General features: G+C 40.7%; 1 protein-coding gene and 1 pseudogene across 4 annotated transcripts in view; one reads left to right on the forward strand and one right to left on the reverse strand.

Annotated features, from left to right (window-relative positions):
• Positions 1-291: 291 nt before the first annotated feature.
• Positions 292-801, reverse strand: LOC125083932 (60S ribosomal protein L12-like; annotated as a pseudogene).
• Positions 802-5,351: 4,550 nt separating this feature from the next.
• The window catches only part of ZCCHC7 (zinc finger CCHC-type containing 7), a 253,325-nt gene continuing 240,361 nt past the window's right edge, over positions 5,352-18,315 (forward strand). The window contains exons 1-2 of one of the 4 annotated variants that reach the window (XM_047699083.1): positions 5,352-5,476; positions 11,027-11,657. In XM_047699083.1, coding sequence (XP_047555039.1) covers positions 11,048-11,657 — 610 coding nt within the window. In that variant the 5' untranslated portion in view covers positions 5,352-5,476; positions 11,027-11,047. The other 3 variants (XM_047699084.1, XM_047699085.1, XM_047699087.1) reach the window with 3 other exon arrangements.

The raw sequence follows: 18,315 nt of genomic DNA on the forward strand, positions 1-18,315 counted from the left end.
GTATGAGAGAAACAGTGTGTGAGGCAGCGTGAGAAGGGAAGTGTGGGAGGGGGAAGCAAACTCCCCTCTGAGCAGGGAACATGGCTTGGGGCTTGATCATAGGACTGCGGGATCACAATCTGAGCTGAAGGCAGACGCTTAATGGACTAACCCACCCAGATGCCCCCAAAAGCAGCATAACTTTTAAAAAAGTAGTATAGATATAGCCTTGTTTATTTTATTCCCTATTCCTTTTTTTTTTCCTTTTGGTCATCAAATGATCCTTTGTTGAAATATTTTCCTTTGTAGTTTTCAACTAGCTGGGCATTCCACTGTACCACTATTGACGTCATCTATGATGTCATGAGGGTGTGGCCATCAATATTGCAGCCCACAGACTGAGCAGTCCCTAGGATCTCTTTAATGGTTCCAGAAATTTCTCTGGCTAAAGATTGGTGTTGCATCTGTTGGGCAATGTTGACAATCTTATCAAAAGTGTAATTTCCACTGTGCTTAATGTTTTTCTTAATTTTTCTGCTTCTTTCCATCTCCTGGTGGTTCCTTGAGGAATCAGGGAAGAGGCAGAAGGTACCACTTCATCCTGGGCCTATCTGCTCTGAATGGTCAGTTTCACTGTAATTCCAGGCCCTTCCTATCACTAGCTGCCTTGATGATGTCATCACCAACCTTTTTTGGAGACAGCCCTGGGGCAATCTTCAGAGCCAGGGCAGAGGTGATATGAAATTCCCCACCAGTGTGCCTCAGGTATTTGACTTTGATCCCTTTGGGGTCAAACTTAGGTGGCATGGTGGAGGTGGCTATTGTTGGATGAACCCGATTTTGGGAAGACCGAAGACAGTTGTACCTTTGCCTCCTCGGAGCAAAAGCCAGAAACTATTGTATTCCCTACTGATGAATATTTGTGTTATTTCCATTTTTTCTATCACAAACAATCTTTGTACCTACATTTGAAGACATAGCTAGTTTACAATTTTGATGCTTCAAATAGCTCCCCTCAAAGGCTTTTCCAATTTGTACACTAATCTACTATGCAGGGTTTTTTTTTGCATTTTTTTGATCATTACTGATGTTAGATACCTCTTATCATAGTTCGTGGCTATTCAGATTTCTTTCATGAATTGCTTGTTAGTGTTCTTGGCTGTTATAATGCTGGATTGCTGTTTTTTTGCTTGCTTGTTTGTTTTTGTTTTTGTTTGTTTGTTTGTTTTAAATTGATCACTTATTTGGCCTTTCCCTTAGCAGAGGGAGGCTTTCTCCATTTCTAAGCCTCCAGCTGCTCCCTCTGCTGTGGTCCCACAACATGGTTCATACTGCACCCAGGCCTTCATTTAGCAGACATTCCATACAAATCCACTCATTCCACAGGTGTTCTTTGTGAGCCTACTGTGTGCTTGGCCTTGGGCTGGGTATGGAGATAGCAATAGGCCACACAGTCTGCACCCTCACACAGTTTAGTTTTGAAAGGCAGCTTTGGGCATAGAAGAGAGCATGGGTTTTGGATTCAGACAAGACGTGAGTTTGAATCCCAGCTGTGTGATTTAGAACAAGTAACATGATCTTACCAAGTTGCAATTTCCATAGTAGTAAAATCTGTTAACATCTCCCTTGCAGAGTGAGGATGGGAGAGAGGACAGTGTACCTGAAGTGGCAAGCAAGGGCCTCTTGCATAGTAGGCTCTCAGTGAATGAATAATCATCTAAAGACAACTGTTAAACGTCAAAATGAGGGCACCTGAGTGACTCGGTTAAGCAACTGCTTTTGACTCAGGTCATGATCCTGGAGTCCCGGGATTGAGTTCCACATCTGGCTCCCTGCTTGGCAGGGAGTCTGCCTCTCCCTCAGACCCTTTCTCCTCTCCTGCTCTCTCTCTCAAATAAATAAATTTTTAAAAAAGATTTTATTTATTTATTTGTCAGAGAGAGAGTACACAAGCAGGCAGAATGGCAGGCAGAGGCAGAGAGAGAAGCAGGATCCCCGCTGAGCAAGGATCCTGATGTGGGACTCCATACCAGGACCCTAGGATCACGACCCGAGCCAAAGGCAGCCGCTTAACTGACTGAGCCACCCAGCCGTCCCCAAATAAACAAAATCTTTAAAAAAATATTATATAAGAGGTTAAAATGATTAGTTCTAAGAGATACTAGGTATTACCTATTAACTGGAATAAGAGAAAGGAGGTAGCTCCCCCCTCTGCTTTTGGGGGGGGGTAAAGATGAGTAATATGTGACACTGTCCCAGGACTTGCTATAGAATATCCCCTATCTTGTTGGCCCTCCATAGCAGATTTCTGCTTTGTCCTGGACCCTCACCCCAATACAGCTGTTCACTGTTGATGCAATATGCCATTGTCTTGGGGGAAAACAGGTGTTTCCTTCCTCAAATAAATGGGCTCTTTAGAACATTCTCTGTGAGAGAGGCTTCAGGGTATTTTGCATACCCTTTTTTCTACTCATGATCTCAAGCAGTGTGGACTAGAGACTGTGGGAGGTGGAAACAGAACGACTGTGTGTGTGGCACAGGAAGACACTCAGAGACCTGGATTATAGACACACAGCTGTGCCTCTGCTACGTGACTCCTGGCATGTATCTTCCTTCTTGGCTTCAGTTTCCCCATGACTGCAGTAGGAGAGTGGAGCAATCGAGTCCCACATCGGCTCCCTGCTCAGTGGGGAGCCTGCTTCTCCCTCTGCCTCTGGCCCTTTGGCTCTCTCTCTGACAAATAAATAAATAACATATTAAAAAAAAGATTTTATTTATTTATTTGTCAGAGAGAGAGAGAATTCAAGTGCATGAGCTGGCAAGGGCGGGGTGGGGATCCCAGCTGAGCGGGGGATCCCAATGCAGGGCTCCACCCCAGGACCCTGAGATTATGATCTGAGCCGAAGGCAGATGCTTAACCTACTGAGCCACCCAGACACCCCTATATCCATCTTAATGTCGTGGAGCACAACACTGCATTCCACTTTTCTGGGATCATGACATGGTTTCCCCACTGATCTGACAGCTGGTGGATTCACACCTAGTTCTTGGTTTCCTAGAGCCTATGGGGCCTTAGGTTGCCTTCATTTCTTTAACATCTTTAGTGAGTGCTTGCTGTCTGCCAACTACTATGATACGAAGATAAAAATGTCAAGGCTTCTGCCTTCAGGGAGTCCACAATTCAGCTGGGCGACAACAGGAAGGCAGACACAATACAGCTGCCTGGATGGAGACTTGTCCCAAGTGTAGGATAGCCCAGGGCAAGGAACGCAGGTTCTGTCTGGCTGACTTGAAAGGTCTTCCTGAAGACCCAGGCTTGAGCACAGTAGGGTGAGTTGGGGCATATTAGAAAGACAGAGAGAAGGGAAGTGGGGGGTAGTAAGAATGTCTTCTGCAAAGTTACAGATGTGGGAGAGCATAGTGTCTTCTGGCAACTGCTCAGGAGGCAGAAGTCAGCTCATGAAGTGCCCTTTTTGCCATCCAAAGGACTACAGGTCTTATGACATAACCTAAAGGAGGTAACTAAAGCATTTTGAGCATGGTAAATAGTAAATCTTTGTTGAATACATGAGTAATAGTAGGATGATTGGGTACAGTAATCAGGAGCATTTCCTAACCTTGTGGCCCAGGGCAAGTTCCTTAACCCCTGAATCTTTTTCTTTTTTTGTGAAATGGGAATTTAAAATCAACCTCAAGGGTCACCTGGCTGACTTAGTAGGTAGAGTGTGTGACTCTTGATCTCTGGTTTGTGAGTTTGAACCCATGTTGGGTGTATATATTACTTATAAATAAATAAATAAATAAAAATAAAAATCAACCTCAAAAGGTTAAAATTTGAGTAAAGGTTTTATATATAATGCACTTATTGAGTAAGACTGGCACTTGATAAAAGCTTAACACATTATTTTTTTAGAGATATCTTTTGTTCTACACCATACATATTACCTAAACAATTTAGGAATCTCTTTGACCCCTTTCTTTTTTTTTTTTTAAGATTTTATTTATTTATTTGAGAGAGTGTGCACAAGGGCAGGGGAGAGAGCGGCAGAGGGAATGGGAGGGAGAATGTCAAGCAGACTCCTGCTGAGCTCAGAGCCCCACAGAGAGCTCAACATCAGGGACCCTGAGATCACGACCTGACCTGAAACCAAGAGTCAGCAGCTCAACTGACTGTGCCACACAGGCGCCCCTCTGTGATCTATTTCTAAGCATGTTTCCTCTTCTGCAAAATGGTTCCTCCAATCTTACCTTTTCATTGTAACCTGTAACATTGTAACCATAGTGTTGATTAAAATTTCTAATTATTTTTCTGATTACACTCTTAGGCTATATCCAAATTGTATTTTGTTTTCCCAGCCAGACTCAGGTCCGGGAGACCAGAGACTAAAAAATTTACCACTATATTCGCAGAAGAAACAATGTCAAGCTTATCTTTCAGCACTATTGCCAAGGATCAATGAGGGATAAAGTGCTTTGTCATTATGTAAAGTTGTACAAATGGGTTTATTATTACTAAGTATTGAAATAAGGCCTGAGAAGAGGAACTGAAGCCAGAGGCTTGTTAACACAGTCTTGTAGCCTCTGGAGGCATACAAAGGGCAAGTATTAACTTCAATCTTTGGCAAGAGTGCAGCTCTTCATGGGTGCCTGGCTGGCTCAGTTGGTAGAGCAAGTGACTCATCTCCCAGTCAAGACCCAGGTTAACACTAGAGCTTACTTAAAAAAAAAAAAAGGAAAAAAATAGGGTGCAGCTCTTCAAGGTTCACAAAGAGTTAAGTCTGATGCTTCGAATTTTAGGGAAAAAGCCAGAATCAACCCCAATGCGAATTAAATTCAACTTCAAACTAGAGGTGGAAAGGACCTGCCTAAGGTCACCTAGCGCTAGATGCCAGGCTCTGTCAAAAAGGTTTCTCATTGGTTGAGGAGCCCCTGCGGGCTAAGAGACGCGCCACCAGACCCTGCACTCCTACCCTACTTTGGTCTCAGTTCGCCTCCCACGCCACGTGGCACAAAGCGGGTGCCCCAGAGGTCAAGCAAGGAGGAGGTGGAGCCCATCCGGAAACCAGCTTAGGGGCATCGTGGGAAATGTAGTTTTCTTTCTGGGAACAGAAAGGGTGACTGTTTTCCCCTAGTTTTGACTACTGAGAAGCATCTCCTGCGTGCAAGTCATTCAAACAAAGTGTTCCCCATTACAGATGCAGCCCAGGTATCTTTGAAATAAGCCATGAAGGGGAAGGGGCAAAGCAAAGAAGGCAAACCAAAAGATTGTCGGAGGCGGGGAAGAGAAAGGGTTAACAGTTATTACGCACGCACACAGAGGGCCGTAGGGTGGGCGGGGACGGAAGACGACTCCCGGGAGCTGTGTTTTCCCCGGAAGTGCCTTCCCTCCTCCCGGGTCCGCGCGGATGCTGTTTCCTTACCTCATTTGTCCTCGCCCCTCCCCGTCCCTCTACGCGTTTTGGTTCCTGGTTGGTGCTTCCTGGTCGCAGCCGCGGCAGTGAGTATGTGTGTGACGGACCCCCAGCCACCCGCGGCTGGGGGACCCCTGCCTGCCCTCCGTCTCTCCCGCTGGGCTGTGGAACTAGCGCGTGTCCCCTCGCCGGCCTCCGTGTCTTTCGTCTTACCCCCGCTCAGGGCAGGGTGCAGCTCATGGCCCCTCAGTCGTGTTCTGCCTCACGCGGCTCGGCTGACCGGCTGGGATGTTCGCTTCTCCCTACCCGGCCAAGGGCGAGGTCGTGATTCAAAAACCTCTGGGCGCCCATGGCCTCGGTGGGGGTGGCGTTTCTGCCTGTTATTCCTTCTCCCCTCCCCCAATTCCCCTGTTTTTTGGGGGGAAGCCGGTCAGCCCATTACACGCGTAGGTCCTGCCGCCCGGAGGGAGCCCGGCCTTTGAGGATCGGACAGTCCCAACTCCAGCCTCTGCTGTCAGAAGCAGCAGCTACAGCTGTGGGACCAGAAAAATTTAGGGAATCGTGCCCCTTTCCCCATTTAAACAGGGATATTTGGAATGTGTTAACTAAGATTTGCTTTATCCCTCACATTCTGTGACCCCGCAGTTAACTTCCAACTTTAAGAGCTGCAGATGCTGTGGGAAAACTGGGAAATCAGCAGGCCTCGGCTCTCGTCGCGGCTCCACTTCTGACTCGTTGGTGACTCTAGGAATCTCTTGTTTAGGCTGAATTTATCTCTATTTCAGATCACAGGAGATCTTTACGCTCAGTGAATAAACAAGCTTTTCAGAGCCCGTTTCTCTAGGAGAGCGTGCAATTTAGTGACTTTTTCAGGCCCCTTCCAAAGCTCTTGACTTTGTGTTTTGAATACTTGTCTGTCAACAATCAAAGACTTTGAAGTGGGCTGTGTGTATTTCAGACAGCATTAGGCTTTGGAGACGGTATTGCGGTTTTCCAGAATCTGAGGGTAGGGAATGAACTGAGGAAGAGGGAAAGTCACGATTATAAAATAGCCACAAGGCTAAGGTACTGTGTAGTTAAGAAGGGACTGAGAAAGGTGAGGGAAGTGTTTAGAGATCGGATTTGTTATCATAAAAAGATTGTGTACTAAGAACACCTGGACTTGTTTGAATAAATTTAGCATAATACTCTCCCACCAATATCTTGTATTCTGTTTTCCCTTTTTTTTTTTTTTTTGATGATCTTTGTTTTGCACATTTGGTTCCCTACCACAGTCAGATTTGCTTCCAAGTGAAAATCATATTGAAGAATGGACAGAAATTTTAATACTAAACTCAGTAGTGTTGCCAATCTGTCCCTGTCAGGATAGCTCACTAAGAGTATGTCAGAAATTTTAAGTTGAAAATCAGCTGTCTATTAGTTTCCCGTGAGCATTGGACTTAAAATCAAGCTGTAAATTTGATTTAAATCTTATACCTATGTCATCAAGAAGAAACATTTAGGCCAGAAGTTCTTTGAAGGGAAATAAGAGCAAAAGGCTCAGAATGACCAATTGATATATTGTTAGAGCAGAAGTATTGGCTTTAAAAATAGCATAGTGAAGTCTGAAAGCTTAAATAAGCCTTAAGTTGTGTAGTTTAAAAATTTTTAGTGAATGGGAAAAAAAAAACACTTTTGATGGTGAAAGCCTTTGCAGTTATTCTGTATAGCTGTTTTATATTTGCTAAGCCACTTAAATCTAAATAAATTTCATTCTCAAGCTGGTGTTGTAGGCTCTTACATGAGAACTACCTTTTTTGGTCCTGGGATTGGTATACTCTGAGTATCAACTTGCAAGGTTCTTGGCTAGGAAACTGACAAATTCAGATGTATGCTTTTCCTTTCAATTAAAATGCCTCTTTCATAGTTTTTACACTCTCCTGGAAAGTGAAATGGATATTTTTAAGGTAAATTTAGATGTTTAAGGCCAACACAAATGTAACTTTGAAGGAATTTTTTTTTTTTTTAATGTTTATTTGAAAGTATTTTGGAAAATTCAATGAAAAAGTCTTAGTGAACACTGGCTGAGAGCCAGGGGAATGTGAATCTCTCCTACCTATGTTAATCAGCTGCATAACCTTAAATAACCTTCCTTATCTCTTTGGATCCTAATTTCCTTTTGTGAAAATTGAGCAGGTAGTATGAGATAATCAGAAAGGTCTCTTTGAAACTTAAAATTTTGTGGCTCTCGTAAGGACCTCATGTTACCCAGTTAAGTATGCTTGAGAATTGTGTGTAATGGTTGAAAAACCGAGAAAGTCTTCTGGTTCAAGACATATATATTTATTTCATATTTGTCCTGTGAGTACACATTTAAATTAAATGCACTTGAATGTAATTAAAGTAGTAACATAAACATAAACCAAAATAGCCCCAGGCAAACCTTAACCCTGACAAGCATAAGCTACATAAAAAGAAGAACAAGTTATGCTGAGCACAATTTTCAAGTACAGAAAGTACAAAATCCTCTTAAAGGCCAAAGGGGCTAAATTGTTAAATTCATTTTTCTACATTTCAAGGAAAGAGATAAACCCCTAGACCCAAGGAAGTCAGTTTTTATTATATTTCTGTAGTTTATTTTTGGCATACATTCACAGGTGTGCCCATGGCTTTTTTCTTAATCCCTTTCCTTTGGGATGGCTCCAAGAGTAGTACAAATTTGTAACTCTGTAATTTAGCTCTTTTAATTTTTTCTGGGCTGCACTGGAATTATGTTATTTATGTTTTATCAGTATGGATCCAGTGAGGATTTTGAAGGAAGTATAATTCCTTTGACTTATTTTAGAATTAATTTATCTATTAAATAAAAAGGAAAGAATTCATCTTTTATTTGAATTTCTCTGAGGCTAACATTTCAATATAAACTGATAAATGCTATGAGCATTATTATTCAGACAGCCACATTTAAGTTGTGTGACAACAACAGCATAGCAACCTAAGGACAGTGCAAGAATGGAACAGGTGTATTGTAGCTTTTAGAAGAAAAGGGCATTAAAAGTTGGTTTCTTTCCTCGCTACCTTTATTGGGATATAATTGACAAATAACATTGTGTGAGTTTAAGGTATACATCATGATTTGATACATAAAATGACTACCGCATTAAGATTAGTTAACACAGCCATCACCTCACATATTTTCTTCCTCTTCTTCCTTTTTTTCCCTTCAGTGAGAACATTTTATTATTATTTTTTAATTAAAAAAAAAGATTTTATTTATTTATTTGATAGATGGATCACAAGCAGGCAAAGAGCCAGGCAGAGGGTGCCTGGGTGGCTCAGTGGGTTAAAGCCTCGGCCTTCGGCTCAGGTCATGATCTCAGGGTCCTGGGATCGAGTCCCGCATCGGGCTCTCTGCTCAGCAGGGAGCCTGCTTCCCTCTCTCTCTCTCTCTCTCTCTGCCTGCCTTTCTGTCTACTTGTGATCTCTCTCTGTCAAATAAATAAATAAAATCTTTAAAAAAAAAAAAAAAAAGAGCCAGGCAGAGAGAGAGGGGAAGCAGGCTCCCCGCTGAGTGGAGAGCCTGATGCGGGGCTCAATCCCAGGACGGGAGATCATGACCTGAACCAAAGGCAGAGGCTTAACCCACTGAGCCACCCAGGCACCCCAGTGAGAACATTTTAAGACCTACTCTCTTGGCAGATTTCAAGTATACAGTACAGTGTCATTAACTCAGAGCGTAATTATCATTTTTACTCCCAGCTTTACTGAGGTGTAATTGACATAGAACACTGTGTAAGTTTAAGGTGTATGATAAAAGTTGGTTTCTTTATTTCTCTAAACAACAACAAAAAACTCCAGCATGATGGTAGTGCATTTTTGGCTCTTGTTCATTTGGTTCTTGGAGTCAGCTGGTTGTATTACTAAAACTACCATCAGAACACCCTGACATTTTGGGCAAAGAACTGGTAAACTAAGAACAGCTAGTCTTTCTAAATGTGTATAGCTAAAAAGGAAGTGGAAAGAGTAAATTGTCATTGTTAATTGTTTTTTAGGCTGTCCCTGATTTTTGAACAAACATAAGTTATTTTTCCAGAGCTCTCATTTTGATCAATATTATATCAGTACCTAATTGAAACATCTTCTGTGTAGATACTTGGTTGATGATAAGAGAATAGTGGAATAGTTGGAGACAACTGTGAAATTCATCCCACCATAATTTCCATATTTTAGACACATTCTAGATTTATTAGGGCTGAAGAGCCAATGCTAAATGATATTGTTCATTTATTTATTCATTAATTCATCAGACATTTATGGAAGTCCTGCTAAATACCAGTTACTCTGCTTGGCTTTGGGAATCTGTTGTTTAACAAAGTGCATATAGTTTCTGCTCTCCCGGGGTTTGTGATCGGTTTTTGTGAGACATTTACACTGATTAGTAATTAGAACTGTAGTGTTTTGAAAAGCCTATAAAAGGGACACAATTTAGTCTGGTGGATCAAGAGAAGCTTCTCAGTAAAAGGGATGTTGGGGCGCCTGGATGGCTCAGGTCATGATCCCAGCGTCCTGGGATTGAACCCTGCATCAGGCTCCCTGCTCAGCAGGGAGTCTGCTGTTCCCCACACTTCCCTCTCCTTCCTGCTCATGCTCTCTTTCACTATCTCTGTGTCTCTCACATAAATAAATAAAATACATATATGTAAAAAAAAAAATGGGGTGCCTGGGTGGCTCAGTGGGTTGAGCCTCTGCCTTCGGCTCAGGTCATGGTCTTAGGGTCCTGGGATTGAGCGCTGCGTTGGGCTCTCTGCTCAGCGGGGAGCCTGCTTCCCCCTCTCTCTCTGCCTGCCTCTCTGCCTACTTGTGATCTCTCTCTCTGTCAAATAAATAAATAAAGTCTTAAAAAAAGACAAAAAGGGATGTTTAAGCTGAGTAGAAGGATGAGCAAGATTTAATATGCCCACAGTAGGGAGGTAAAGTGCTCCTATAGCTAGAAGTTTTGCCTCAGTTTTAGGTCCTTAGTATGTTTTTCCTACACATCTTTATTGCTAGTACAAAAGTAAACCAAGGTTTATCAGATATTTTTATGTATTATTTTAGTCAAGGATAAAAAGGTCATGAGATTAATTTTTTAATTGAGAATAGAAATCTGCACTAAAACAGTAAATATTATGATTGTTTCGTAGTGGATTTTAATCAAAGTTGAAGTAATATTCGCATGTGACAATGCATACCTGAAAAGATGAGATGCAGAACCAGAACCAGGGAAGAGATGAAGAATGGATGGAATAATGAGAATGACTTAAACTATTCTGGTGATTTTTCACATTTTAGAGAAAAAATTGGTGTCTGAAGCAGTGGATCAACCTGTCTTTTCTTTCTAGCATACATGCAAAATACGGTATTTCCATTAATAACTACCACTCAATTTGTTGGAGTAATTTTCATTTGGGAGGGGTGGGCATTATCAGAGCAGGTCATAGCAGGATTTAGAAATCCTCAAAAAAAGAGTACTCTTAAGAGAAAAAGGTATTTTAATATTTTATTGAGAACAATGATGGCCTTCACAGAAGTTAGCTCTAAGGTGATATCATTATGCATTAAACAGGCATGATCTGAGCTTTTAAAATATATTCTTTGTATGATTTTCTCTTTTATAGCATCAAGGTTACTGACTTCCCATGATGTTTGGTGGTTATGAGACCATAGAAGCCTATGAAGATGACCTTTATCGTGAAGAGTCATCTAGTGAACTGAGTGTTGATAGTGAGGTGGAATTTCAGCTCTACAGCCAAGTTCATTACGCCCAAGATCTTGATAATATCATTAGAGAGGAAGAATATGAAGAGAAGAACTCTGGGAATTCTGAATCATCCAGTAGTAAACCAAATCAAAAGAACTTAATTATCCTTTCAGATAGTGAGGTCATCCAGCTATCAGATGGGTCAGAGGTCATCACTTTGTCTGATGAAGATAGTATTTACAGATGCAAAAGAAAGAATTTTGGAGTCCAAGCAAAAGAAAAGACCGGAGGTCCTCCTGCCTCTCTTCATTCTAATAAGTTGACTGATAAGAAATGCAAGAGGAATTTTGAGAAGCCTAAACCTGAAGAGATACCGGGTACAATCAGAGAGGTTATGATTATAGAGGTCAGTTCAAGTGAAGAGGAAGAGAGCACCATTTCAGAAAGTGATAACGTGGAAAACTGGATGCTGCTGGGATGTGAAGTTGATGATAAAGATGATGATATCCTTCTCAATCTTGTCGGATGTGAAAACTCTGTAAATGAAGGTTAGTATCATATTGGCCATTTTGAAAAATAATACCATCTTTAATAAGGAAGACTGCTTTTCCTAGACAAAAGACCAATAGGGTCTGCTCCATTTAATTCCTCATCTTTTGGTCTTGTTTTTTGGCTTGTTTCTCATGAGACTCTTACCAGTGGCTGCTCTAATGGTGGTCTGTCTGAACATCAGAAAGAGTATGTCAGAATATCAAAGACGCTCTGCTTCTACTGTAAGCAAATTCATAGCTGCTTCTTCCTGTTTGGCTAGAGCCGGTTCTGGACCTGAAATCTTAGTCCCTTCTCTTTCTGCCTGGTATCTCAGGTGAGTACTGCATCCGTCTCAGACGTTGGTCCTGTGCTCTCATTTGGCCAACTCTATTGGGACTGCCTCTTCCTAAGTGATTTGCTTGGCCAGGAGTTAGCCAGGCAGCCAGCATGGGAAATGCTTGATATACTTAGAATATGGAATTAGTATTGAGATTTTAGGAATTCCGTGGTTAAGAATGGAGACTCTAAAGAGCTGTAAGTCTACAGTAAACTGCAGGAGGAAATGCAAATTCTTAGAACCACATCATTCAAGGATTGAAATTTTGGTGTGGATTTTGTATTCTCTCATAGTCTTAATGCTTAATTCCTTTAAGAACTCCCTTTAGTTTTTCTTACTGTATGCCTAATGCCTGGTCTCTTGCAGTAGTTTCCTAAATGATCTTTTACATCATCCCTGCACAATATTGTTAAACTAGTAGTCTTGAAATGCCCTTTTACTTATAGTACTTTACTCTGCCCCAAACCTTTAATAGTACCTACTTGTTCTCAGAGGAAATGATGACATTGAATGTAGGTTATGCTTTGGAGCCCCAGTGACTGACAGACCTTTTTTTAAGGATACAAACTTTAGGTTACCAGGCCATAGGGTAAAGAAAGAAAGAGAAGTGGTAGTTAGAACACAGAGTGGAATTAAGTGAAGTTTTATCAGAGTAAGGTAGATCTGATAATGTTTTTAGATAGACAGGGGCAAGGAGGGGGGCACTTTTGAAGGATAGATTAAACCTGTTTGTTGGATTGGGACAGTTGGGGCCAATTAAGAGATGGGATCAGGTGTGTATGTCTGAATTAGTCTTTTTTTTTTTTTCAAAGATTTTATTTATTTATCTGACAGAGATCGCAAGTAGGCAGAGAGGCAGGCAGAGAGAGAGGAAGGGAAGCAGGCTCCCCGATGAGCAGAGAGCCTGATGCGGGGCTCAATCCCAGGACCCTGGGACGACGACCTGAGCTGGAGGCAGAGGCTTTAACCCACTGTCTGAATTAGTCTTAAAAGGGAAGAGACACACCATTAACTTCTAAATCATCAGATATTTCTAGAGGTAGAGAAGAAAGATAAATTCAGATGGGTTGCAGATGAGGGAATATGTGAGGATGTGTTTGATTTTCTTAGGAAAATGAAAACAGAATTGGGAGTGGAAGTGGGCAGAGGGTACTTAGAAGCTTAGAGTGTGGAAAGCTTGTTTGAGTTCTTTGGGGAATACTTCTAGACTGTGATTCCCAGTGTTTTGAAGATGGTAACCTTTTTAACTTCACAGCAATTTGTGGGTCCCCACATGATTGTAGTTATAGTTCTAGTATTTATTAATTGAGAAAATGCCTATTAGCTACTATTTTAGTATTCTTTTATGTGATGGCATTTTATTAACCACAATGTCTGTACATCTGAAAAATAGTAGTACGTATATATGTCTATGTCTTTATATAATGCATGCCTCTGGGCACCAACTGGTCACCAATCATGCAGGTTCCCAGGAGTCTGAAGCTCATAGTTGGGAAATCATTATGCCAACAAATTCAATAATAGGTTTACTTAGAAGTGGTATTCAGTCCAAATTGCAACAATATGAGCTTGTAATGACTCACTTTGAAGGATTTCATAACTTTTTCCAGTAATATTTGGCAATCTGGAGCAAGATTATGGAAACCAAATGATCTAGGGCTAGGCATATCATCACAGAAGGTCCAGAAGGTCGAAAGCATTTAGCCCAATCTTTCTCTAAATTGCCTTCTCCTGACATCACATCTAGCTTCATCAAACATTAATGTGTTTGATGTGTTCATGATGATGAGCCATTTTTCTTGAACTCAAGTTTTCCATGTCCACCGTACTGATTTTTCCATTTGGTTATCTTACTGTCATTTCAAACTTAATACACTGAAAGGTTTGAGAAATTGAAATGAAATGTTATTTTTCCACAGAAAGAGGAGCAGGTTAACTGAGAAGTAACAGTAGAACTAGGGTTTCTCAGGGCAAAATGAAAGAGATTGGTGAGGAGTAGTGAGAATGGGGTAGAGGGTGGCTGAACCATATGGAAATGAGGATTCTAGAAGAAAGGGAATGGTAGATTTAGTCAGGTATGTGTTACAGGAGTGAGGAAAAGAAGGTTGGTAATTAGGTATATAAAGAAATCTCTGGCAAACAGTTTTAGTGTTTCATGTTATAAGTAGAGAATAAGAAGCATGTTTGTTCTTGAACTGCATTTTTGGAGGAGGGTATATTTGTGTTTATTTTTATTGAGGTGAAATTAGCATAACACAAAATTAACCTTTTTAAAGTGTTCAGTTTACTGGCGTTTAGTACATTTACAGTATTATGGAACCAGACCAAAGGAAACCTTGCTCTCATGGAGCTCTTTATTCCTTCTTCTCCCAGACCCTGGCAACCGCTAAGCTTCTTTCTGTCTCTGTGGATTTACCTATTCTGGATATTACATGAAAATAGAACCATATAATATGTGACCTTTGTGTCTGACTTCTTTCGCTTAGGATAATTTTTGGGAGGTTTGTCCATATTGTAGCATGTATCAGTACTTCATTCCTTTTCAAGGCTGAATAATATTCAGTTGCATTGTTATACCACATTTTGTTTATCTGTTCATCTGTAGATGGACATTTGGGTTATTTCCACCTTTTGGGTATTATGGATGGTGCTACTGTGAACATTCATGTATAGGTATTATTTAAATACCTATTTTGGGTATATACCTAAGGCTAGAATAGCTGGGTTTTCTTTTTCTTTCTTTCTTTCCTTTTTTTTTTGAAGATTTATTTATTTATTTTAGAGAGAACATGAGTAGGGGGAGGGAGGGAGCGCGGGGGAAAGAGATAGGCAGACTCCCCCTGAGCTTGGAGCCTGACGTAGGGCTCGATTCCACAGTCCTGAGATCATGACCTGGGCTTACGCCAAGAATCGGTTGCTCAACTGACCAAGTCACCCAGGTACCCCTAGTATAGCTGGGGTTCATGTTTCGCTTTCTGAGGAACCACTAGACTTTTCCACAGTGGCTGCACCATTATACATTCTCACAGTAATTTATGAGGGTTCCACTTAACTGCATTGTTTTTAGCAATGACTTGTGATGTTGCATATTCTATTTTGATGTGGTGGTATGCTCTTTGTTATTTCTTACAGTTTTTTCTCTTAGTATTTTGGTTTTTATACTTGTTGTTTATGTTGGCTTATGTTTTTCTAGTATGGCTTTTATTTTATTTCTTTTTAGAGAGAGAGCAGGTAGGGAGGGGCAGAGGGAGAGGGAGAGAGAGAATCCCAAGCAGGCTCCATTGCCCAGTGTGGAGCTGGATGCGGGACTTGACCCCATGATCCTGAGATCACGAGCAGAGCTGAAATCAAGAGTCGGATGGTCAATTGACTGTGCCACCTAGGTGCCCCTCTAGTATGGCTTTTTTTTTGCATCAAATTTTCCTTTATCTTTTCATCCACTTAAGAGTTTGTAAAGAAACTGATTCTTATAGCTGTTCTGTTAAAGTTTAGTGTGTATATGTGTATAAATTTGTAACACCTTTTCTGCAACATTAGTAACATTAGTAATAAATAACATTAGCAATTAGATGCAAGACCTAAGTAATTCTGAGTAATTTTTGATTCCTTGCATTCAGTGTATATTCCTCTTAACATACTGAAATTTATCCCTTTGCTTCTAGGATTTGTTTCTTTGTTCCAGCCAAATCTAAACAAATTATGCAATTTTGCTGATTAACTTGCCCAACTCTTATAACTCTGACAGATATTCAAATATATATCTCCTGTTTTATATCCTTGGTCTGTTAATGCCATAATCCTGTTTCTTTTTAGTTAATAAGCAATATATTCTGTACTGATGTTTTTTGAGTATGGTCTTACTCTCTCACCATTATTATCCTGTTCGTAAATAGATCTGAGTTCAGTTTATATAGTAGTCTTTAGAGAGATTTCTTCATGTTGATGGAAATTTGTAGAAATTCTGACATACTTTTGAAATGATGTTGTTTAACCATAGCAGTAGCTATTTGGTATACTGCTTCTCCTCCTCCTCAAACCCTCAGACTATGGCATATTTAAATTATCAGTCTGATAGGAGAGATTATAGACTCCTTGAAGGCAGGTCTTTTCCATACTCACAAGTTTCCCTATGATATTTATTTATTTATTTATTTATTTATTTATTTATTTAAAGATTTTATTTATTTATTTGACAGAGAGAAATCACAAGTAGGCAGAGAGGCAGGCTCTCTGAGAGGAAGAGGCTCTCCTCTGAGAGAGGAGGAAGCAGGCTCCCTGCTGAGCAGAAAGCCCGATGTGGGGCTCGAACCCAGGACCTGGGATCATGACCTGAGCCGAAGGCAGCGGCTTAACCCACTGAGCCACCCAGGCACCCCTCCCTATGATATTTAAAGTAATTCTTTGACATGTATTTGTTCTGTATAAATTGCTGAGTGATCAAAATATTGGGCATCTACTCTGTAGTATACACAGAGGGGTTTAAAATGATAGAAGACATAGTTTTAGCCTTAAATGGCATTGTGTTTCATTGAAGAGACAGAATTTATATAATATTTATAGAATTATTATTTAAATATTTATTTATGTTAGAGAGGACACTTGAGTGTGTGCAGGGGATGGGACAGAGGGAGAGAATCCAGCAGGCTCGCCACTGATCAGGCATCCTACTACTATACAGGGCTTGATTCCCAAGAGCAAAGAGATCACAACCTGAGCAGAAAGCAAGAGTCTGATGCTTAACCCACTGAGCCCCCAGGTGCTCCTATAATATGTGTGTGTGTATACACACACATGTATATACTAAAAATAAGCTAATACTAAGAAGAAGCGAAGTAATTTATGGAAGTCTCTTCTTAACCTTGGGAGATAAGTGTCTTAAAGTCCTGATGATAGATGTAATTGAAAACTTAACACTTTATAAAAAATAGGATTAGTGAATTTGAGGTAGTAATGAATGAATGAAGGACTATATAAGTACATACATATTTCCCATTTACTATCGTTAAATTTGTAGTAATGAGTGCAGAACCGTTCTTGTTCTGTGGAAACTTCAGACCATCCCCCATTACTTAAGTTTCAGTGAGGGGCATACACATTTTATTTTCTTCTTAATACACAGGCAGGTAGTACATTACTTGGAGGCATTTTTTTCCTTACTGTTCTTCCTCTGAATGTTTGATACTTTTCTTATTATATGATTTGATGTTCTTTTTATTATTTTTTTAAGATTTTGTTTTTTACATTATTTCTACACCTAGTGTGGGGCTCGAACTCACAATACTGAGACCAAGAGTCACATTCTTTATTGACTGAGCCAGCCAAGTGCCCCTGATTGAAGTTTCTTTTAAAGATTTTATTTATTTAACAGAAAGAGAGCGAGCGAGAAAGAGAACACAAGTGGGGGGTGGTAGGCAGAGGGAGAGGGAGAAACAGGCTCCCCACTGAGCAAGGAGCCTGACGTGGGGTTCAGGATCCTGGGTTCATGACCTGAACTGAAGGAAGACACTTAACTGTCTGAGCTACCTAGCCACTCCTGATTTGAAGTTCTTGATTAGCTTCCTGAGGTTCCGTTGAGCACTTGTGGATGTAACACATAACTTGCTCAGCCTACCCTTCCTCAACTAATGATGAGGGCTTTGCTTATAATAAATTCATGCCAAAACATTGGCCCTTAGTCCCAATTTTATCTGGCTCTCAGCTTTCTCTACTGAGGGATGTAGGAATTTATTTCTAAGTTCTAGACTTCATTTCCTTCACTTTCTTTGCTCTTTCCTAAGGTTTCTTTGTATAGCAATGCCTGCACTGCATTTGTTTTTCTTTTTGAAATTCTCACCCTTGGGGCCCCTGGGTGGCTCAGTGGGTTAAAGCCTCTGCCTTCAGCTCGGGTCATGATCCCAGGGTCCTGGGATCGAGCCCCACATCGGGCTCTCTGCTCAGCGGGGAGCCTGCTTCTCCCTCTCTCTCTCTGCCTATTTGTGATCTTTCTGTCGAATAAATAAAATCTTAAAAAAAAAAAAAGAAATTCTCACCCTTTAATTTCTTTTATTATCTCCAGTACAAGTGACTTAAAATTCTCATATATTAGAAAGGTAGATCTCCTGGTTGAAGAAAGAGATGCACCAAAGGAAATCATCGTGTTTCTTAATTTGTGAGAAGGATCTCAAGTTTGGGGAGGATTATTACATAAGATTGCCAAGTAATGGGGAGAGACAATAAGTGCTTTAGGAATTAAAAATAAGCCACTTATTTTCCTGCATAAGGACGGGATATTAATAGCTCTAGGAATAATTATTTTGTTAGTTTTTTTGTTTTTTGTTAGTTTTTTTATTATGGAGATT

This window comes from Lutra lutra, chromosome 13 (genome assembly GCF_902655055.1).
Source record: "Lutra lutra chromosome 13, mLutLut1.2, whole genome shotgun sequence".
Classification (NCBI taxonomy): domain Eukaryota; kingdom Metazoa; phylum Chordata; class Mammalia; order Carnivora; family Mustelidae; genus Lutra; species Lutra lutra.